Source organism: Amyelois transitella, chromosome 12, assembly GCF_032362555.1.
Source record: "Amyelois transitella isolate CPQ chromosome 12, ilAmyTran1.1, whole genome shotgun sequence".
Classification (NCBI taxonomy): domain Eukaryota; kingdom Metazoa; phylum Arthropoda; class Insecta; order Lepidoptera; family Pyralidae; genus Amyelois; species Amyelois transitella.
The window spans coordinates 309,372-333,447 of record NC_083515.1 but is presented as its reverse complement, the minus strand read 5'-3'; the positions used below and the strand labels follow the sequence as shown (position 1 = coordinate 333,447).

Below are 24,076 nucleotides of genomic sequence, written 5' to 3'. Positions count from 1 at the left end.
ATCTGTTTAGGCGTGTAGCTCCCACCACCTCTATCTCGTAGATATCATAAAAAGCAACTAAGCAGGGAATAGCACAATAATGGAAGCTTCAGTATCAGCTTCTTATATCTTCTCGTCAAAGTCGACGAAGGGAAATTCTTATTAAACTTCAGTTAGGCTCGTGACAATTTGTCTGTACCGATGTGGTAACACATGTGTATGTATCAATCAATTTTGCACAGCACCAAACTAACCTTTTATTATGACAGCATCATTCGCTCATAGCACCCTTTTCTTTACCGACAGCCGTTGTAAACAGTCAGTCTCCCGCGGTCGGTGACAAGAAGCGCGCGACGCCGCTCTCCGCTACAGTCGCGGATCGCGAAATGATCGAATAATGTCTCGAGTATCAGCGTTCAAAACCGTATTCTGAAGTGACCATGACTAAATACAAGCTGAATAACACCGTGAGGTCTTCCTCTGAAGTCACTCTAACTTCTTACCTAACTGGAAGCATGGATAAAACTGATGAGAAACTGCAGATAGATTTGGACTCTCAAAATGAGAATAGGAACGGTGAGGCGAATAGGAACTTGAAATGTCACGTTTGTCCGCATTCGTGTCAGTTTTTGGAGCAATCCGGGAAATTATCGGAGTGTTTGACGAAACGGGAGTGCGACAGGTTCGGTCTGAACGAACTGAAGGTGGAGGGTTTGGAAAGGAATGTTTGTCTTTGCGAGAAGTACAATGGGGGGTGTAAATTGTGTCCCAAGTTGTCGCCGGCTTTAAGCGTGGGGCTGGACGGCAAGGAGTCCTGTCTGGCGTGCCACGGGAACAACGGGAGCACATTTTTGAGTGAGTATTGTAATTTTGACGCGAAACTAAATAGAATACGGTTTTTCAAACTTTTTATTAGAACTTTATTAACCCTGTTAACACTCTATGGTGTCCATGGCAGCCATAGGGTTAAAATTACAAAAAGTTAATGATGCTAAAAAACGTTTAAAATTGTATATTTAACATTAACGTTATCCTACACCACAGTTTAGTAGGTATTATATACGTGTAATAGGTATCAAAAATATAAAACCAATAAAAAAATTAAACAGAAATTGTTTTTGGCATTATAATTATTACTAGGTACCTACTAGTTTAATTTTTATTATTTAGATTTCTATCTAGCTCAGACACCATTCTCTCACAATTTCTAATTGTTACAGACCTATACTTACTTTAAAGGACAAAATGTAAATTTGTGTTGAGATAAATAAATTTATTTATTTATTAATCTATTTTTCATGTAAACTAACAGTTGATTAAGTTCTTATCTCATATCTATTAGGTACAGTTAATTAGGAATATTATTTTATCAAATTTGCGGCATTCAGGAATCTCAAACATATTTAACTTCACTTTTTTGGCACAGTTGATCACATAAATGAAGTAGGTAGTATGTAGGTATTCATTTAGAAAGAACCTTGCGCCAGTACATTTTTAGACAAACGTTATATGTAGGTACCTATGTTACATGAAGGTTGTTCAGGAAAGTATTTTACAATGGCGACTATAGAATAGAATCGAATTATAGTTACTACCGCTTCCAAAGTGCATGACTGTGTAGAAGAAGCGGCGAAACAAACTACATTGCAGCATTTTCACCGGGTGTCAATTTACAAATATAGATCTCTTAAATCTAAATCATGGACGAATTTTTTTTACACTTTTATAGACATGAGACTCTTCTTTTTTTAGTTGGGCTAGCAACCTTTCAATAAGCCAAACGGCTGAACGTGGCCTATTAGTCTCAATACTATTAGCTCTGTCTACCCAGCAAAGGATATAGACGTGATTATACATATGTATATAATGTTTTATATGTACTAACGATTATTATTATTTATTTTTATGAAATAACAAGACTTTTATCTTTATTTATAATTAGCTGTGCGCGCGACTTCGTCCGCGTGGAATTGTTATTTTGGGCATCATTGAATTATTTCTTCGCCCCTAATATTTGCAGCGTGATGTTTTATAGCCTAAAGCCTTCCTCGATAAATGGTCTATTCAACACAAAAAGAATTTCTCAATTCGAACCAGTAGTTCCTGAGATTAGCGCGTTCAAACAAACAAACAAACTCTTCAGCTTTATAATATTAGTACAGATTAGAATACTGTATATAACATATAATACTGTCACTATTTGAATCTCAATCCTATCTTAAAGCCAAATAGCTGAACGTGGCCTATCAGTCTTTACAAGACTGTAGGATCTGTCTACCCCGCAAGGGATATAGACGTGATTATATGTATGTATGTATTATAATACTCTAAGTTTACATGCTCCTTCGTATTACCTACCTAATAAAGATATCTTCACGGTCGCTTACGCCCGCTTTGCATACGAAATTCATTACTCATTACAGTAACGAACAATATTTTTGAATATTATTGCGAAAAAAATTTCACCCGAACCTTGAACGATGATTTTTAGATGCGTGATTCTTAATTTTATGCTAGTATGTACATATATGCATGCATTCTTATTTATTTATTTATTTTATTTAAAAACTTTATAAGACAAAAAAAAAATGTACAAAAGGCGGACTTAATGCCGTCTCTCATTCTCTACCTGTCAACCAACTAACCAAACAGAAAAAACCATACCATTTTTTTTTTTATTTTATTGGGTAAAAAAATGTACTTAAAACAAAATGTATAATTTTTACGCTTAAGTCAAAAATAATCTTGTATAGGTAGACTGATAAAATAAAGATTTATGCTATATGTATATTTATACCGTATTAATATAGTATAATAAAAATTAATTTATATTTCAAATAGTGACAGGTGGCTAGTCCATCGCCTATAAGAAGAATCCCAACCCAAGTTAATTGTCTATCCCTGAGTCGCTTTTTACGAAATTCATGGGAAAGAGATGGACTTGTCATGTGCTGAGAACCAGCGGGATTGTTCGTTTAAAACAAGCAAAACCGCGGGCGCTGTTATAATTTATCTATATATTATATGGAGTTCAAAGAATTCTTTTTAAGGCCAATTAGACACACAAAAGTAATTAAGGCGAATATTAGTCTACTCCTATTTTAAAATTGTCAAGGACACAATAAAAATTGACGTCGTCTGATGATATTTTCTTTTTTTAATATAATTTCTTTATATTAGGAAGTTTTTTCATACACATATTTAGGTACACATAAATTTTGCCTTTATAGATTTAACTTTAATTTTTTCTAGATTTTTAGCGGATTACAATAAAGCTAAATAGAATTCCTAATACATTTTCATCATTTATTTTTATTTACATTCATATAATATTAATTCTACATTATATATACATATAACTTCCAAAGCTTCAGTGCGGAAGAAGCGGTAGCGTTTATAAATATTAATAAGTAGCTGTCAATCCAAATATTTCTCATGTCCTTTTCTACATCGGTACACAAAAATACTAGTTTAGAAACTGCTATTGTGATGGAGTACTTACAAAAGCCTACATTGCGCGTGGGCCGACACACACTTAGCTAGACTTTAAATGCGCCTAGACAGTGAAAGCAATAATGTGAAATACTCGTGAATTGAGTAACTTTTGGAAATAAATCGAGCGGGTATTGCGCTAAAAATGTGAACTTGTTTCATAAGCAACCTTTACCTGATTTAAACTGATTAAACATTTATTCAATCAAATTTATTTATTGAGAACCAATCAAATTAATCAAGTTATTGCTACTTTGCTGACTAACACAAGAGTTCTGAAAAAAAAATCCAAAAAAGACATTACATAGGTACCTACATACATATAGTATAAACACGTCGTGCACAGTGCCGTGTGGTTTCCGGCACCATTAGAAAAGATAGAATAGGACCACTCCATCTCTTTCCCATGGATGTCGTAAACGGCGATTAAGGGATAGGCACATAAACATGGGATTCTTCTGTTAGACGACAGACTAGCAACCTGTCACTATTTGAATCTCAATTCTATCATTAAGCCAAACAGCTAAACGTGGCCTATCAGTCTTTTTAAGACTGTTGGCTCTGTCTACCCCGCAAGGGATATGGACGTGATTATATGTATGTATGTATGTATATAAACACGTCTATGCACATTAGTTTGAATACTAACCGATGCTGTTACGGTGAGGGAAAACATCGTGAGGAAACCTGCACATTCAGGCAACTGGATGTCTAACCATGGATCCAATACGGGTTAGGTTTACCTGCAAAGGTTGCGGAGGTCAGATGGGAGTCACTTCGTATAAAAACCTGACTCACCCAATCTAGGATCTATGGTCAAAGGCATATCCCGGGCTCTCCTCCAGAGAGATGAGGATATAAACACGTCTATATCCCTTGTGGGGTGGACAGAGCTAATAGTCTTGAAAGACTGACAGGCCACGTTCTATAGACAGAGATAACAGTCTTGGAAGCTATAAGGCTTTTCTATATTAATTATCTCGTTCCTTCATTGTTTGCCTGTTGACTGGAAGAGATCCCTTCATGGGATTAGTCCTCCATTGCAAGTATTTATTCATATTATAACTCAAAAAAAAAATTAATATTATTACTACGTACTATTTCTTGTAACAATATAAATTTCTGTGCAATTAAGATATTACAAACAAACATAACTTAATACTTAACATTTCATATGCTTTGGCCGATAATGGCTCTAAATTTATAGAGATAGATAGTGCCGTGTGGTTCCCGGCACCAATAGAAAAAAGAATAGGGCCATTCCATCACTCTCCCATGGATGTCGTAAAATGCGACTAAGGGATAGGCTTATAAACTTGGGATTCTTCTTTTAGGCAATGGTTTAGCAACCTGTCACTATTTGAATCTCAATTCTATCTTAAAGCCAAATAGCTGAACGTGGCCTATCAGTCTTTACAAGACTGTTAGCTCTGTCTACCCCGCAAGGGATATACACGTGATTATATGTATGTATGTAATGGCTCTAAATATATATAGTCCCAGCAGCAAACTGGTTCGTTTCAAAGATCCCTTTAATTCTTCAATTCGTTCTTAAAAGAACCCTTTTCACTTAACCCCTCTGCTCGGCGAGGCGACCCGTCACCTGTCCCACTCACAACCGACGCCAAAAGGCTAGGTCAAGGACCACAACTTATTTAAAAATACATATACGTACGTATAATCACGTCTGTGTCCCATGCCGGGAAGACAGAGCAAACAGTATTGTAAAGACTGATAGGCCACGTTCAGCTGTTTGACTTAATGATAGAATTGAGATTCAAATAGTGACAGGTCGCTAGCCTGTCGCCTAAAAAAGAATCCCATGTTTGTAAGCCTATCCCTTAGTCGCCTTTTACGATATCCATGGGAAAGAGATGGAGTGGTCCTGTTCTTGTTTTTATTGGTGCCGGGAATCACAGCGCTTTAAAAATAATAATTTTAATTCGGATTAAAAAGAACCTCTTAATAAAATTTGAATAGTGCAACAAATGCTGGTTTTTTCCGTTTAATACATTTTCTGTTTATCTTAGACATTCGTAAAGGCCGTAAATCACATGTAATTTCACGCTCTTTACAATTAGTTGGGTGCTGGCGTGAGTCATAAGTAAAGGTAGTACTTACCAGAATGTAAAATTCATTCATTCTATGAACTGAAATATGAAGCTTAGTTTTCTGAAAGTGCCGTGAGGTTCCCGGCACCAATAGAAAAAAGAAAAGGACCACTCCATCTCTCTCCCATGGATGTCGTAAAAGGCGACTAAGGGGTAGGCTTATAAACTTGGGATTCTTCTTTTAGGCGATGGGTTAGCAACCTGTCACTATTTGAATCTCAATTCCATCTTAAAGCCAAATAACTGAATATGGCCTATCAGTCTTTGCAAGACTTTGTCTACCCCGCAAGGGATGTAGACGTGATTATATGTATGTATGTATGTTTTCTGAAAAGGGTTCTATTAAATAAAAGGTTTCAATATTTTCATCACAATTGATAAAAATAAAACTTCAATTTGAGACGACCGTATAATGTATGAGTTGAAAAAATACATCACTTATCAAAAACACTATATGCATGACAAGAGACAAACCATAGCGCGTAATAATAAAGCACACCGCCATCTATTAGAACAAAAACAAAAATAAAGTTACATATAACATGAACAGCATTTTAATGGCATTGCATTTTGTTAAGCATTATACCTTCTATCATCAACTTTTCAAGATACAAACTGTCATCTGTCAATTAAGATGTTTTTATTAAAGCTTACTATTGATTTATTACATTAGTCAATATGTATTTGTATCGTTAAGAATCATTGTTACCATGACCTCTTCGACTCTAGTCTGTCAATGGAGAGACAACTTATAAAATTCAGATTAATTCTTCTTTAAAGCGATGGTCTACCAAGCTGTCACTATCTCTGAATCCATCCATAATACAGCTCCATGACATTCTAAATAATCATCTTGCCCCCGATTGTCTTAAAAAAGACTTCCAACTATTAAGTCCCACGAAAGAATTCTACGTTCTTCAAATAACTCTACCCCTTTTAGCGTACAGATTTTGTCTTTAATTCTTTCGCCGTTAAGGCTTTTAGAATTCACTTTCTGAGTCCATCAGGACATCCTCAAATTGTTCTAGTATTTAAATCGCAGGTATACAGGTTTTTTTTGAGTCGCTAGGGTCTTCAAATCCTAATATGCCTTCTCACTAATTTCAGTAATTGCTGCACATATTTATTTACGTACCTATATGATTTACTTATTGTAGTTTTATGAATGTTATTATAATTATATTGTTCTCTATTTTATGAAAGTAAAAATATATATTTTTTTTAGTTTCAACCCAAAAGTTGACTGGTAAAAAAATGCGTCAGCCAATTGTGCTATACATTTGTATTTTGTACAATAAACTCAGTCTTTTAGTCCCTAAAAGACTGAAAGGGCACGTTCAGCTGTTTGGCTTAATGATTTAATTGAAATATGCAGAGATCGTGGCAAGTGGAAAGAGGTAGTCTCTGCCTACCCCTCCGGGAAAGAGGCGTGATTTTATGTATGTATGTATGTATTTAATTGAAATTCAAATAGTGAAAGGTTGATAGCCCAATCTAAAACAAACCCAAGTTGCTACTCCAGAAACCTAGAACTACATCAGATAGCATTGACCTTCTCCGTCACGTGTGTCGGCCGTGTGTCTGTCTGTAACTGACTTGTCCGGCGTATTATGCACTTGCCACAATGCCCCTCTTCCTGGGAGCTGTCCCAAACTGCGGTGTCAGGAAGATTTCCCACTTCATCTTCCGTAAAACTTTCCAATTATATTGTTTTTATCGTGCGTATCAGATTTTGCAGGCCGCCGAAAGGCATCTGACGTGAATTGTATGTATTATCATTATAATAAAGTCTCCCTATTTTCTCTGCCCGTATGTAAGTAGACGCTCATCTCGGAAATGATCAATATTTTTACATTTTCAAAAATTTTTAGTAGCTACTAAATATAGTCAAAATCTACTCGGAAATTAGTCGAGATCGTGGAACTGTGTGAAATGCGTCTAAACGGACTTTGTTCATGAGGGTCATCTATAATGGTTTATATCTATAAATACATTACATACCTATTTACATATAATAATAGTTTTACATATTACGAACCGGGATTCTGAATCTTTGAAATTTACAATAGAAGAGTACCATATCGTATTGTACCATATCACCTTATATTTTCTACTTACACATCAGCCGTCTCTTTTAGTTCTGCCAATCCGGAATGGGGAGACATAGAATATGATATCCGTGTACGGTAACCATTTCACCACTAACACCCTATGTATAGAAATATTTAGAGCCTTACAAATAAACAGCTAAATTTTTCTTTGAGTATCAAGTATTGAAATACGATCCCTCTTAACGATAAACTGACCATACATATGAAACGCTCCATCACATCGCTACATCGTCATTAAAAACAAACAAAGAATAATGTTAATTCTGCAAAACTTTCGCCGATTAATATTTACGAGATATTCACAACGGTACGCTATATAAACAAACAGAAAAGTCATCAGTTTGTCATTTCTCAGACATTACAAGAAAGTCCTGCGCTGACGTCATCGGTTCCTATTTGTCAACAAAATTCCGATTCGTGACACCGATAGTGAGCTATATCGTTTTATTGTTCTTTATTATTAGAACTAGGCACAGTAATATTGAATTAATTGAGGGGTTATTCCCTAACGTTGAAGGCATATGACTGAGTGCTAAGTGAATGAGTACCATCGTGTTACCACTGATGTTATCACATTGCCATTTGCCGTGTGGTTCCCGGCACCAATACAGAAAAGAATAGGACCACTCTTTCACTCTTTCCCATGGATGTCGTAAAAGGCGACTAAGGGATAGGCCTACAAACTTGGGATTCTTTTTTAGGCGATGGGCTAGCAGCCTGTCACTATTTGAATCTCAATTCAATCATTAAGCCAAATAGCTGCACGTAGCCATTCAGTCTTTTCAAGACTGTTGGCTCTGTCTATCCCTCAAGGGATATAGACGTGACCATATGTATGTATGAAATCACATACAAATTCGCGTTTACTTGCTCGACGCGTTTAATCGAGTGAACTTGCTAACCCCTCAGGACTAATATATCCCCTTACAGGGAATAAAAGTCCAGCTTCCCCGGTAGCACGGCATGCGCGACGTCGTTTCCGTGTCGCTTTTATTACGACGTGAAACGAGACAGCGACAGTTTTCGCGGGAAAAAACGGCGTCGCGCGTGCCATAGTACAGGGGCTGGTGTTTTTACGTTTCTTTCTTCAACATACTTATATAAATAAATACATACATACACTTATATATACATACATACATTTATACATACATACACACACTAATCCATACATACATAAAATACAGTGACTACATCTTTCCACTTGTCACGATCTCTGCATACTTCCTTCGCTTCATCCACATTCATAACTCTCTTCATGCACGCTCGGCAGTTTCCGGTACTCGGGTGATCTTCAACGTAGAAAATATGCTGGTCTGAGTGCAACGAAACGTTATAGAGGGTGCCGGCAGCTTCTCTTTCTGCACATATTTAAAACACACATACATATAATCACGTCCTTATCCCTTTACGGGGAGACAGAGCCAAGAGTAACGCAAAGACTGGAAAGCCACTTTCAGATTTACGCCTTAATGCTATTGAGATTCAAATTGTGACAGTATACTAGAACTCGCTAGCCCATCACCTAAAGTAGAATCCCAAGTTTATTAGGTATTTCCCTTAGTCGCCTTTTACGACATCCGTGAGAAAGAGATGGAGTGGTCCTATTCTAAAAGTGCCTAGAACCACTCGACACTCTTTTTAGCCATATGAATATTTGACGGCCTCTGTGGCGCAGCGGTAGTACGCTTGTCTGTGGCGTCGGAGGTCCCGGGTTCGAATCCCGGCCAGGGCATGATGAGAAAAGAACTTTTTCTGATTGGCCTGGGTTGGATGTTTATCTATATAAGTATTTATTATAAAATATAGTATCGTTGAGTTAATATCTCGTAACACAAGTCTAGAACTTACTTCGAGGCTAACTCAATCAGTGTAATTTGTCCCGTATATATTTATTTATTTATATTGATTGTTATCTTATTGGGGGATACTTTACTTACACAAACAGCTGAAATATCTTTGGGACTCGCAGCTCGCAACTAGTTTCAAAATAATTAACTTCTTCCTCTCTGACGTAAAGGCACATCAGGCCGGCCACGTGCCAAACAGAAAAAAAAGAATTACAATTGTAATTGTCAAGTTTAATTGATTCTGATCATTGTTTTTTAAGAAATTACTTCAATAACAGCCACGTGATGCTAAAGTAGAACTTTGTAAAAGTCTTTAGAAAATTTCAGTATTTTCGTTCACTCTCTTACTCGCCCTTTACGATTACTTTTACGCTTACTGACATAAGTTTTTATTCATTCATTCATATAATCACGCAGGGTAGACAGAGCTAGCAGGCCTAAAAGACTAACAGGCCACGTTCAGCTGTTTGGCTTAAAGCAAGTTTATAAGTGTAGTTCCTTAGTCGCCGTTTCCGACATCCATGGGAAAAAGATGGTGTGGTCATATTATTTTTTATATTGGTGCCGGAAACCACACGGCACCAATAGAAAAATAAGTATATTTGTTACTAGCTGTTGCTCGGGGGTTTGTCCGGACACATTGGTACTTGTCACAAGTAAACATTGTTCCTAATAGTTATCAAACATTATCAACCTTTTCTTTTTTTGATGATCAAATCTGGGCTTTCTATGTACTTATATTAAATAGCAGGTACTCATCGCTGCGACTCTTTCGATATCTTGTAAACCTAATAATGGATAATTTTGCCAACAAAACACATTAAATAAATAAATATATACGGGACAAATCACACTGAGTTAGCGTCGAAGTAAGTTCGAGACTTTTGTTACGAGATACTAACTCAACTATACTATATTTTATAATAAACACATATATAGATACCTAAGTCTTCTCTAATAGAAATCTTTTCTCGTAATGCCCTGGCCGGGATTCAAACCCGGGACCTCCGGTGTCACAGAGGCCGTCGTCGGAGTGATATAAAAAAAATCTGGGCTTTCTTGATTTAACACATAATTTTATATACACTTTTATGATGTCCTACAAACCAATAAGCAAATTGCAAAATAAATATTAAATCTTCCACTTCCTACAACCGGTCCTAAAGTGATTAGCATAAAGAAAGTGGAAGGATTAGTGCGCACGCGCATGCGGCTCGCGTTGACAGCGAGGCTATTGGGGCCCGATTCTTATACAATGAATACGGTGAGGGAAAACTTCGTGAGGAAACCTGCACATTCAGGAATCTGGATGTGTAACCATGATCGATCCAATACGGGTTAGGTTTACCTGCATAGGTTGCGGAAGTCAGATGGGAGTCGCTTCTTGTAAAAACCTGACTCACCCAATCCAGGATCCATGGTCAAGAGCTTACCCCGGGCTTCTCTCCAGAGTGGTGAGGATGAGGGACTTAAGCCAGGATGAAGAAGGATTACGATAGTATTTACGAAAACTGGACTATCGATACTATTGCTCTCATTCGTGACGCGTGGTTCCCGGCACCAGTACAAAAAAGAATAGAACTACTCCATCTCTTTCCCATGGATGTCGTAAAAGGCGACTAAGGGATAGGCTTACAAATTTGGGATTCTTTTTTTAGGCGATGGGCTAGCAACCTGTCACTATTCGAATCTCAATTCTATCATTAAGCCAAATAGGTAGCTGAACGTGGCCATTCAGTCTTTTCAAGACTGTTGGCTCTGTCTACCCCGCAAGGGATATAGACGTGACCATATGTATGCTCTTATTCAACTATCGATAGACTGTCGATAATGCGCTATAAAGCGGCAACACTAGGCGAGTGACTTATCAGTTAAGTACGTCGTGTGTCCGAGCCCTAACCGCTAATACCCTAATTAGCATAAACCGAGAAATCGCTTGAACCAACTAATTACTATTCAGCGCACTGTGGTCACAAGACCTTACATAAGCTCTTTAGTGTTTGCAGCCAAAACAGTGTTTCAACACGTTTATTAGTAGGTTTAACATTGACATTTGGCGGTTTGGTTTAATATAAATATTATGGTACAAGTGCCGTGTGGTTTTTGACAATTTTAAGAATAGAATTAGTTCTGATGGTGGATGTCGAATGAGACTTATGACATTTTCACCTAATATTGAATTCAAAATAATGTGTAGATAGAAAATACTGTTGCGGGAACGATGAATCGGCTCGACCGCCACCAAAGGGAAGATCTCCCGCCAGGCTAGGTGTTATGCCTGGGGAACCGCGCGACAGACGATGTTGTGTTGGAGATTGTATATATGCTCCAATCCGTGAAATCAATGCTTGCGCGATTTAGATTTTTCGTTGTTTTTGACGTAAAGCGTCGCGTGCTTTTGTTTTTGTGACTTGTGGCGTAACGATGTCGCCAAAATACCATATGCTGCAGTGTAGTTTGTTCCGTCGCTTCTACACATGCGCTTTAGAAGCGGTAGTAGTTATAATTAGATTTAAGTGATGTGACGTCAATAAGTGATACCTTGTATCCAATTTTGAAAATAAATCTATATAAACCTGTGGCGACATCTCTACGCCACTCGTCACAACATCCAATCAAACAACTACTATCAATCATCGCGAAGAAATTGACGCGCTCAACCAATAGCAGCGAAGTATCTAAAAACGAGATTTCAAAGATTTCACGGATTGGAGCTATATATACAACCTCCGACACAACATCGTCGGAGCCGCGGTTCCCCAGGCGTCACACCTAGCCTGGCGGTATAGTTATACATATGTTATACTTCGCGGCTCGGCCATTAACAGCGTTGTCACATTCACCAGAATTTGGAGTACTTACTTAGCTATAGTCTAACATTATTCTAAACAAGCTTGCGATAAAACTATTGGAAGAACTCAAATCACTTACCAGCCACTATGTGCTCTCCCTCTATAATTTCGGTTAAGAGAGAGAGGGAAGATAGTACTTGCTCAGTTCGATTCACAACATGCATACTACATTCATACTTCAGTGCCGTGTGGTTCCCGGCACAAAGAGGAAAAAGAACCACTCCATCTCTTATCCCATGCATGTCGTAAAAGGTGACTAAGGGGTAGGCTTACAAACTTTGGATTCTTTTTTTAGGCGATGGATTAGTAACCTGTCACTATTTGAATCTCAATTCTATCATTACGCCAAAAAGCTGAGCTTGGCCATTCAGTCTTTTCAAGACAGTTGGCTCTGTCTACCCCGCAAGGGATATAGACGTGACCATATGTATGTATGCATACTATATTCACGCCTGTATATGTAGACTAGTTAGGTTTACACCTGATTACACTAGAATAGGCGCACTGGTTTGCTTCGTTGACTAGATATGATGTAGGACGTAGTTTCCGTATTGTGAAAATACATACATACGTACATACATATAATCATGTCTATATCCCTTGCGGGGTAGACAGAGCCAACAGTCTCGAAAAGACTGATAGGCCACTTTACGCCGTTTGACGGGTTGCTAGCCAATAGCCTATTTAAAAGAAGAATCCAAAGTTTATAAGCCCATTTCTTAGTCGCCTTTTACGACATCCATGGGAAAGAGATGAGGAGTGGTCCTATTCGTCAAAGGCGATTAAGCGATAGGCTTACAAACTTGGGGTTCCTTTAGGCGGGCTAGCAACCTGTCACTATATGAATCTCAATTCTATCATTAAGCCAAACAGCTGGACGTGGCATTTGACCCTGTCTTCTCGCAAAGGATGAAGAAGTGACTTATAAGAGAGACATACACATACATACATATGGTCACGTCTATATTCCTTGCGGGGTAGACAGAGCCAAAAGACTTGAAAAGACTGAATGGCCACGTTCAGCTATTTGGCCTAATGATAGAATTGTGATTCAAATAGTGACAGGTTGCTAACACAACGCCTAAAAAAGAATCCCAAGTTTGTAAGCCTATCCCTTAGTCGCATTTTACGACATCCATGGCAAAGAGACGGAGTGGTCCTATTCTTTTTTGTATTTGGGCCGGGAACCACACGGCACACTTATAAGAGATGATTACCTATATGTGTGTTTATAATTGAAAATTTTAAGAAGATGAAGAAGTGATTATAATAATGTTGGATACATCGTTGCTTAAACAGTTTTTGGTTCCATTTCTACAGTAGGTACAGAATCTCAAAAAAAAAATATCCATAATAATCGGATATAATTACGACGACAATGATTTGATGAAGTTAATCAAAATATATGACCACCGTGTTCATTACCGTATGATTGTCGCCGTAACGCTGGGTGACCACCACGTGACCACGTGACCACGTGACCACGTGTGTCACGCTAGTTAATGCTCACTCGATCACCTTACAAATATAGGGTTACAATAACACGTATCAATTATTTAATTGTTATTGTGCCGTGTTGTTCTCGGCACCATTACAAAAAAGAATAGGACCACTCCATCTCTTTCCCACGGATGTCGTAAAAGGCGACTAAGGGATAGGCTTATAAACTTGGTATTCCTCTTTTAGGCGATGGGCTAGCAACCTGTCACTATTTGAATCTCAATTCTATCACTAAGCCAAACAGCTGAGTGTGGCCTATCATCATCATCAGTCTTTTTAAGACTGGCGGCTCTGTCTACCCCACAAGGGATATAGTCGTGATCATATGTATCTATCAATTATTTATCCCTACCTTACAGACAGAGACAATTGTTAGAAGAATCAGAAGTCAACAGCAGGTCAGTATGTTTATAATACGTACGCACATTCTCTGTCTACCCCGCAAGGGATATAGACATGATTAATGTTTGTATGTATCCAGACACATTTACGATTTTATCCCTTATAGGCCAAATTCACGAGATTTTAATGATGAAAGTGATATTCAGAAAATCTATAGTGACAGCAGTAGTCAATCGCCCAAAGCCTATGTTTATAAGCCTTTCCCTTGATCGGATTTTACTTTAATTTGCTCGTGATGAAAGGCAGGTAGACGTAATCATGTATTTATACCTTACGGGGTAGACGCAGCTAACAGTCTCGAACTAAGCTAGAAGTCTCGAACAACTCAAAGACTGAGAAGCCACGTTCAGCTTTATAATGGAACTAGCTGTGCCCGCGACTTCGTCCGCTTGGAATAGTTATTTTGGGCATCATTGAAGCCCTCAAGGAGGAATAATTGCCCCCCTTTTTCATTATTTCTTCGCTCCTAATAGTTGCAGCGTGATGATAAATAGCCTAGCCTTCCTCGATAAATGGTAAAAAAAACTAGTAAAACATAAAAGAATTTTTCAATTCGAACCAGTAGTTCCTGAGATTAGCGTGTTCAAACAAACAAACTCTTCAGTTTTATAATATTAGTATGCATAGATTGAAATTCAAAAGTGCCCATCGCCTACAAGGATAATGCCAAGTTAATAAGCCTCTCCCTTCGTTTAGTGATAGCAAAATTGGCAAAATCATATCATAACATTACATACAGTATTTTTGTGGCTTATGCTTGGCTATTTATAATAATGATCGATTCTTTATATAAGTGCTTTTATCGATAATTCGACTTCTCAGAAAACTGAAATAATCCGATTTACACTAGTGCCTTAAAATAGACAACCATTTAAGATTAATCATTCAAGAAATGAGACAATTTTATAAATCCTCGTACAATTACCTAACTGAGGAAGTAAGCTGTGCTGAGTATTAAATGACCTGACACACCTGAGGCTTCTTCTCAAGAGATATAATCAAGACCACCATAAAGTAGATGATGACAATTCAACAAACACAGATTGAAGTAATTACCCGTAATTCCAACAATTACACCATCACTTCAAAACTGGCAGATCGCGGAAATGAATCGCGAACGCAAATAATAACGACTTTTTGCGTCGTCACCTCACCAGAATTACTTTGGAGGCGCGTCACAAGATGTTGAAACTTCCAGAGTTTCAATTGTTTGCTAATGAGGAAATTCATAGAAACTAGTGTTATGGAGTAATTTCATAACTTTCTTCATCTTCTTAACGCGTGTTGTCCGTGTGTTTCCGGCACTTTCGAATAGAATCACTCCATATTTTTCCCATGAAGAAGGGAGAAGGAGAAGGGAGAGCTTGACATTCTTCTTGTGTGGACTAGCAACATGTCACTATTTGAATCTCAATTCCATACAAATGACGTGGACTGTCAATCTATTCAAGATTTTTGGGTCTGACTACTCTTTGAATTCTGAATACCGAAAGGCTTTTGAAGATTAAGACTTATATGAGATGATTACCTATATGTGTGTTTATAATTGGAAATTTTAAGAATAAAAAATGCTTGATGTTAAGCATAATAATAAGAAGATCCTGGGTAACGAATCGGTAATTGGGAGAGATATGAGACATATATAGAGCAGTTAATAATAAAGTGAATTTGTAAGTTTTCATGCTGTGTAAAATAAGGAATATAATTAAGAAGAAAAGCGAGTTTCATAACCAAACTGCTCAAATTCTTGAGAAATTGGTGTAAGCATCGATTTAGAAGGAGCTAATCAAACCATGCAAAAATTTTTACTATACAAAAAATGTGCAATCTTTGGTGCAACGTCTAAATGTTTAAGACAACGGGAATACTGATAGAACAAGTACTGATAATGACGATTGATAACAGCGGATACAGTAATGGAGGGAAGACACCAGTCACCCAGTGGGTGCTTGGATTCGGCCAGAGAGAGACCGGTTCTATCCAGCGGCACCCTTCTGAATGATCGGTAGCCGGGTCAAAGTAATTTGTCATGAAGAAAATCGCATGGTTATTTAAGAGGGATTTATAATATGAATGAAATCTCTCAAGATTTGGTCAAAAGTACCCGAAACCGCCGAGTTTGCATGAAGAGGGTTATGAATGTGAATGAAGCGATGGAGCAGGCAAAAATCGTGGCAAGTAAAAAAAAGGTAGTCTCTGCCTACTCCTCTGGGAAGCTCGTGATTTTATGTATGTATTTACAATAGAAAACCTCAGGCCAAACAGTATCGCAAAGAAATAAAAATGCTGTAGAGTTTAAACCTCTTTTACTCAGCTATAAAAAAAAAATCAATACGAACTGAACACGTACTAAAAAGATACAAATTACATATTTAATCAGCCTTCAAAGCAATAAAAATAGGCCTTGACGATTTACCATCAATTCACAAGATTATGCGAGTTTAACGCCCATATAAGTACTGTTAAAATAAACACCGACTATATCGCGTATCACATTACAGCATTCACCACACTTTTTGCTAATTAACCAGCGAAAAGTATCAATTAGCAATGAACCAATGAAGCATGATATTTGCAGAGGTTTTTCTTCGAATGCAGTTGCATTATAGATGGCGCATGATCAGGCCATCGATGGTGGCAAGTGCCCATTCGGGTCATAGGTTAGTGCTGACAAAAACTCTGGTAAAAACAATGAGAGAAGGAAGGCCCACTCGGCTGCCTACCTTGACAACGCTATTAGAGTTAAAAAAAGCTAATTAAGCAACTGCCTTTCCAACCGAGCTCAGGAAATTGAAATTTGTGAAAAAAGTGGCGATCCTCATTTGTTTTAAGAAATTGAATTATGTGAGCAACATCGCAATGGTCCCAGCGTGATCAAAATAAACCTGATAATAATGTGAAAAGAGATGACAGATCATGTCTAAGAACCAATAAATAAATATATATGTATATACGGGACAAATTACACAGATTGAGTTAGCCTCGAAGTAATTTCGAAACTTGAACCAGTAACAAAGTATGAAACGTAGGTACGTAGCATCAGTCAAGAGTTTGCAAGGCATGATATCCATGTCGACGAACTTTTAACTTAGGATGCCGATGACCGGACAAAGTCAATACAAATGTACGAAAGCGGATAACGGGATCTGAAACATACAAGATACATACAGACGACGAGGCAATTTGGAAACTGGACAAATTAATCTGAAACATATCAGCTAAGAACAAACGCGAAGATGAGACAGACTTAATCAATGTTTACTCGTATATGTGAACTAGCTTTAACCCGCAGCATCGTCCGCGCGAATTGTGTGGTGGCGCTAGCCACCTACAAAAGGATATAGGTTTTTCGTAAATCCCACGAAAACTTTAGTTTTTACCGGGATTATGATACTCTATGTCCTTCTCCGGACTCTGAACTAATCAAGTAGATTGTTTCAGTAGATAACGCGTGAAGGGGTAACAAACAAATAAAGATTTGCAGTGCATGACACGCGCGACGCCGATTTTATCGCGCGAAAAACTATAGACATTTCGCTTTTTATTCATTCATATAATCACGTCTTTATCCCTTGCGGGGTAAACAGAGCAGTCTTTAAAATACTGACAGGCCACGTTCAGCTATTAGGGCTTAAAGATAGCATTGAGATTCATAGTGACAAGTTGCTAGCCCATCGCCTGTAAGAAGAATCCCAAGTTTATAAACCTATCGCTTAGCCAACTTTTACGACATCCTAGTGTCCTATTATTATTTATATATTGGTGCAATCCATGCTACGGAGGCATCTCGTATAACAAGATGGTAAACCCATGAGTTGGTGTAGAGAATCTAGTCTTGAATCCAGAGTATTCCTTAAGGTTCAAGGAAGGTGTTCATGTAAACTGGTGGTGGTATGTTTCGGTGTGTGTGGTTCCCGGTACCAATACAAAAAAGAATAGGACAACTCCATCTCTTTCCTATGGATGTCGTATAAGGCGACTAAGGGTTAGGCTTACAAACTTGGGATTCTTTTTTAGGCGATGGGTTAGCAACCTGTCACTATTTAAATCTCAATTCTATCATTAAGCTAAATAGCTGAACGTGGGCATTCAGTCTTTTCAAGACTGTTGGCTCTGTCTACCCCGCAAGGGATATAGACGTAACCATATGTTTATGTTTGTACTGTCAAAGTCGCAGCCAGCGGAGCGCGACACTGCACTCCGATTGTAGCATCGTGTACCTACGTGTTACATTTACAATGACTTACAATGATTTACAATTTGTATGGTCACAGCAGTTGCAGTTTGAGTTGGCTCAGCGATGAAATATGTAATTTTTGTCTTATATTAGTTGTTAAGTGCCGTGTGGTTCCCGGTACTAATAGAAAAAAGAAGGACCACTGTTTCCCATGGATGTCGTAAAAGCCGGTAAAGGATAGGCTTATACGTATACTTAAGCTTCCTCTTTTAGGTAATGGGCTAGCAACGTGTCCAACAAACAGCTGAACGTGGCCTTTCAGTCTTGTAAATATATCCCTTGCGGGGTAGACAGAACCAATGACTGTTAGTTCTTGCTTGTTTTCGGAATTATTTGTATAGTGGAATAATGTAATAATAATATATGTATGTATGTGACACCCAAACTACTAGACCGATTAAGCTGGAATTTGGCATGCAGTTAGCTGTTTCATGGGAACATCCGTTAGGAAAGAATTTTTAAAAATCTCATTAAAAAGTCATGAAGTAGCGGATAAAAAAAATTGATTGTATGACAGACATACATTTAGCAGGGGGAACTGCGGGCGACAGTCTTTTATATGCTAAAAACGATAATCAGAGAATACCCGCATAAAATTTCTTTATAAAACAATAAAACTATTTAGGTCATGGAAACAAATTGATATTTTATTGTAAAGGGCAAACCGATTTACCTTACACAGCATTCGTTACTATTGAAACGTTTTTAATACTAATTAAAGTAATGTTAACGAGGTAATGCATTAATTATCAACGAATTCAACCTTGGGTGAGGTCAAGCTAAAGATATTTAGAGAGCAAAATGTTGTTTATTCTTTAAAAAAAAATAAAGGTATAAAGTGTAACATTTCCTCCATTCTTGTCTATTGACAATTATTACATACATACATATAATCATGTCTGTATCCCTTGCGGGGCATACAGAGCCAACAGTCTTGAAAATACTCATAGGCCACATTCAGCTGTTTGGCTTAATGATAAAATTGAGATTCATATGTGACAGGTTGCTAGCCCGACGCCTAAAAGAAGAATCCCAAGTTTATAAGCCTATCCCTAAGTCGTCTTTTGCGACGTCCATGGGAAAGATATGAAGTGGTTTTCTTTTTATTGGTGCCGGTAACAACATTGACAATTCATTGGTTCAGAAACAGATTCTTATGGTATACGAGCTAGCATTTTGTCACCACTTTACTAAGAATAGAACATATTATTTCACATACATACATATAATCACGTCTATATCTCTCGCAGGGTAGACAGAGCCAACAGTTTTGAAAACACTGAAAGACCACGTTCAGCTTGATTGAATTGAGATCCAAATAGTGTCAGCTTGCTAGCCCATCGCCTAAAAGAAGTAACCCAACTTTACAAACCTATCCCTTACTCGCTTTTAACGACATCCATAGAAAAAAAGATGGGGTGGCCCCTTTTTTTTTCAATTGGTGCCGGGAACCACACGGCAAAGAAAACAGAATAGGTAATGGAATATCACCTGAAACTAATCCGATGCATCCTAAGTAAGAATGTGTGTTTATATAAAACACAATAAGCTATTATACTCGTACCGCGCTGTGGAATACTACCGCACCCGGCTTTTGTTGTTTTATAGAGAGAGAAATAATTAACATAACAACTGTATTTGTTGGCGCGATCTCACTGAAGCGTACTGTCACCTCACGTATATATAGTTCATTTCTTTTGATACCTACTGTAATGTTAGGTAAACAAACTTGAAATGTCTTTTGATTAAAGACTTTTTTAATTAGAAAATTGTTTTTGGACTATAGATAAATTAACGTGATGACATTAATTTGAATGGAAGAGTAATGAAATAATTTGGATTGAATAATATTTATAAATGTTTCTTAAATAAATTTTTATATATTTTTAGTGACTTTAATTTATAAAATGATATAAATATGTATATAAATGTAATGAAATAATTAAAGATAGGCGTAACTATGTATGCAAGTAATATTTCATAATATTTATTTTTATTTATTGTAATTTCCAACACAATGTTGATTGTTATCTATACATATAATAAATCTGTAGAAGGGTCAATTCTGTACATTGAAAATATAAATAGCAGGGGGTGTAACTGGATCAGTATGGAATAAATTGATTAAATTGAAACAAAAATTTCCATCACTTATCTTGACGCGTAAGCATTCTTATAAGTATGGTAAAATAATGACAAATATGTCCAGAAAAAAATATTATAATTATCTGTAACAAATACATTTGTCTCTTGCTAACCTCAACATTTGTCCCTCAGATTCGAACAGCACCTACCCCAGCGTGTTCCCCGGCAAAGATGGCAGCGATACCAGTAGCAAGTCCAGCAGTTGGAGACGAGACGCCGCCAGGAAAGCCAGGGCTTGCTGCTCAGCCAAGACCCTGAAGAGAAGGGTCCCCATCGTGTCCTGGCTGCCCAAGTATTCTGTAAGAAACGGACTGGCGGATGCGATAGCTGGTAAGCAGATTTTTTTTAATCCTGACAAAAGACAAGTTTTTTCTGCATCTCAAATTGACACCTGATTATATATCGGTTTGCTTTTTTCTAAAGGTTGAGTTAAAGGTAATGCTGTTAGCATTAAGTTCACCTATTTTACCTTTAAGGCCCAATATAGATTTTCACTTCTTCCTTCATGAAAAAAACGATAAATTTTAATGGTAACACTATCTTAAACTTTGGTCAAAGTGTGAGGTTAGACTAAGTACCTATTTAATCTTCTATTATGTTAATCTTTGTACCACCTATATAATTGTGTTATTCCTTCAAATATAGTAGTATTATTCGAGCATTCACTCGTTTCATTTACCTGACTACGTCACACCCTTATATGGCGACCCTGCCTATGGAATCTTCCACCGCGCCGCGAATTTGAGACGTTACTCGTGTAATCGTTAATAAGGACAATGGAAAAGTACCAGTTCTATCTTTGTTTCGGACTAAACGCTAGTGTACACGTGAATAAAAAATTTCACAAAAATAATGGGCTCCCCACAGTCTAAAGAAGAAACCCTGGTCATCCAGAATGCTGCGGCTGGCGATAATAAAGCAACTGGGTAAGGCCGTAGATTTTGCCACTTAGTAACATAGAGTAACATAGATACTTCTATGTTATGGTAACGTATAAGTAACACGAAAGTAACGAGTAAAGAGTGTAAGGTCGAGTTCAGAAGTACTGCCTCTTTTTTTTATTAATTTTTTTTTTCAAATTTCATAATATTTTCGTAAAGTACTGAAAATTATACTAACGTACGATTGTAACGGCAAGCACAATTCCATAGGAATTGGAGAAGCAAATGTATTCTGAGAAACACAAACGAAGTTAATGCAATGTTCCAAAACAAAATGTATGTACGGGCGTACGGGCCAGGGTATCTATTAACCTTATGTAAGAACTAAGCATATAAATGAAATGGAGCGGTGGTGGTCTAGTGGTTAAGACGTCCGCCTGGTGATCGAAATGTCCCGGGTTCGAATCCTACTCGAGCCACATGAGTTTGTATGCTAATCTGACTTACGTTTAGTACTTTTCATGACCACCACTTGCTTCCGGTGAAGGAAAACATCGTGAGGAAGTCACATTAGTCGATTATTTATCAGTTAGTGTGTGAAATGGAGAAGGCAATGGCAAACCACTCTATTAATATTGCCAAGAAAGTCGTTGTGTGTGTTTCATTGAAATCCATATAATGATCACGACTTCTCAGCCATGAGGAATACGACTAAGAAAAAGAAGAAGCAAATAAAAAACAATGAAATCTTCTAAAATGTCTATTCATTAAATAGGTACTTAAAACACAATGTGTACTAATTAATCAATAAAATCACAAAAAAGGAACTAGGTAACCACTTTTACTTATGTCAACTAACAAATGATTTAAAATATTTAAATAAAAAATACAGTATCTTCATCATTTTGCAGATAATATTCTTTTGAATCTGTCTCTAACTGAATCAAATTTATCTTTTTTACTATAGAAATTGTGGTCACAGAATCAAGATCTAACTTTCTTTGCACTAAGAATTTTACAGAATTATTTGAAATCTTAACATTTAAAAAAAAAATTATTTTGTAATATGTTTCGTCATTTTTAAATTCTATGATCTCAACAAATCCAATATAATACTTCCACGTTTTTCTTTCAAATTATCTAACCATAACGAATCTTTTATGTTGAAACTTAAATAATTCCCTTCATTTTCATTATTCTCTCTAACCGTGCTGCCAAGTTCTTCATCGTTCTGCTCGCTTCCTTCTATAAAAAACACATTTTATAAATTGGATTTCAAAATTCATCTTGCACTTTTAATGATTAAAATAATAATAATATTTTGTTTTCCTAAGCCATTAACTACAGGAAATACTTATTTAATATATGAAATTAAATGAGTCGTAGCCTATTGCACGAGTCTATGTACGAATCCTTACAACACTTAAACGTTACGTAACATACAATCAATGTTACCGATAACATAGCAGTAACCTAGAAGTAACGCAGAAGCAAGATTTTTTAGGTTATAATTTACCATAACTCGATCATTCGAGTTAAATTTAAAACAAAACACGGCTCCTGCATAACTTATTCACTAAATAATACTTTCACATGAAAATAGGAGTAATAAACCAATTCTTTACCTTTGAAATCGAATAAATCCCGAATGACGACACACACCTGCACTCACTTTTTGTCAAACCCACCACAGTAAACAAAATGGTTTTTTTTTTCTTTTTGTCCATGGACACTTAAGTGTTGCCAGTATCGATACAAAATATTACCAAAATGTTTTACCTTAATTAGAGGTGAAATTGTGGTAACATACAAAATTGTAACATATAAGCAAAAATACGGGGACAAACATTTAAATTGCGATAAAAAAATTAAATCTACTTATTTTAAATAATCTCATATTATTAATTGGCTGCTTAGTTTTGCGTTCTGTAGGTTAAGTTCTTGTAAACTTGACATTCTATAAATATACTACGAGTTTTGTAGTTCTCTAGTATTTGGATGATAAAAAAGACAACGCGATTTTTGCAAAATTTGGAGGACTGGCCAAGTTGAACACACTCTAGAAGTTAAAGTATTCAAGTGTTTGAACTTTTGAAATTAAATTATGTAGAGATAAGAGCTACAAAATATATTATGAGTACCTTAGTAACAAATTACTAGCATTAGTCTTTTATATATGCAGTCAAAATGTGGGACATATTTTTTTTTCAAATAGTGGCAAAATTTACGGCCTTACCCAACTACAGAACAAATTCGTTTTCATATGAGCACCACAAATATTATCCTGTGTGTTATCCTGTTAATTATACTGTGTGGCGTGCTGTTCTTCATATATCGACTATATAGAAAATGCCATAGAAAATGGATTGTTAAGGAGATAAATCGGGCGACTATAAGAAGATCACTTTTCCGGCGACAGTTGGAAGACCTTAACCCACCCCAAAAAATCTATTCAAAAGAAATGGTGTAAAAAATAAATAAAAATAAAAGTGCATAAATATATTTCAAAAGTGAAA

At 36.8% G+C, this 24,076-nt stretch overlaps 1 protein-coding gene and 1 long non-coding RNA gene across 2 annotated transcripts in view; one reads left to right on the top strand and one right to left on the bottom strand.

Moving 5' to 3' along the window:
* Positions 1-290: 290 nt before the first annotated feature.
* LOC106142345 (sodium-independent sulfate anion transporter) overlaps positions 291-24,076 on the top strand; it is a 62,300-nt gene continuing 38,514 nt past the window's right edge. Inside the window, exons 1-2 of the mRNA XM_060946797.1 lie at positions 291-834; positions 20,812-21,009. Coding sequence (XP_060802780.1) covers positions 420-834; positions 20,812-21,009 — 613 coding nt within the window. The 5' untranslated portion in view covers positions 291-419. The remainder of the gene's footprint in view (positions 835-20,811; positions 21,010-24,076) is intronic.
* On the bottom strand, positions 22,305-23,636 carry LOC132902301 (uncharacterized). Its single transcript, XR_009657082.1, has 2 exons — positions 23,186-23,636; positions 22,305-22,805 (listed from the first exon to the last, which is right to left on the bottom strand). It is a non-coding gene; the product is annotated as an uncharacterized LOC132902301 (long non-coding RNA).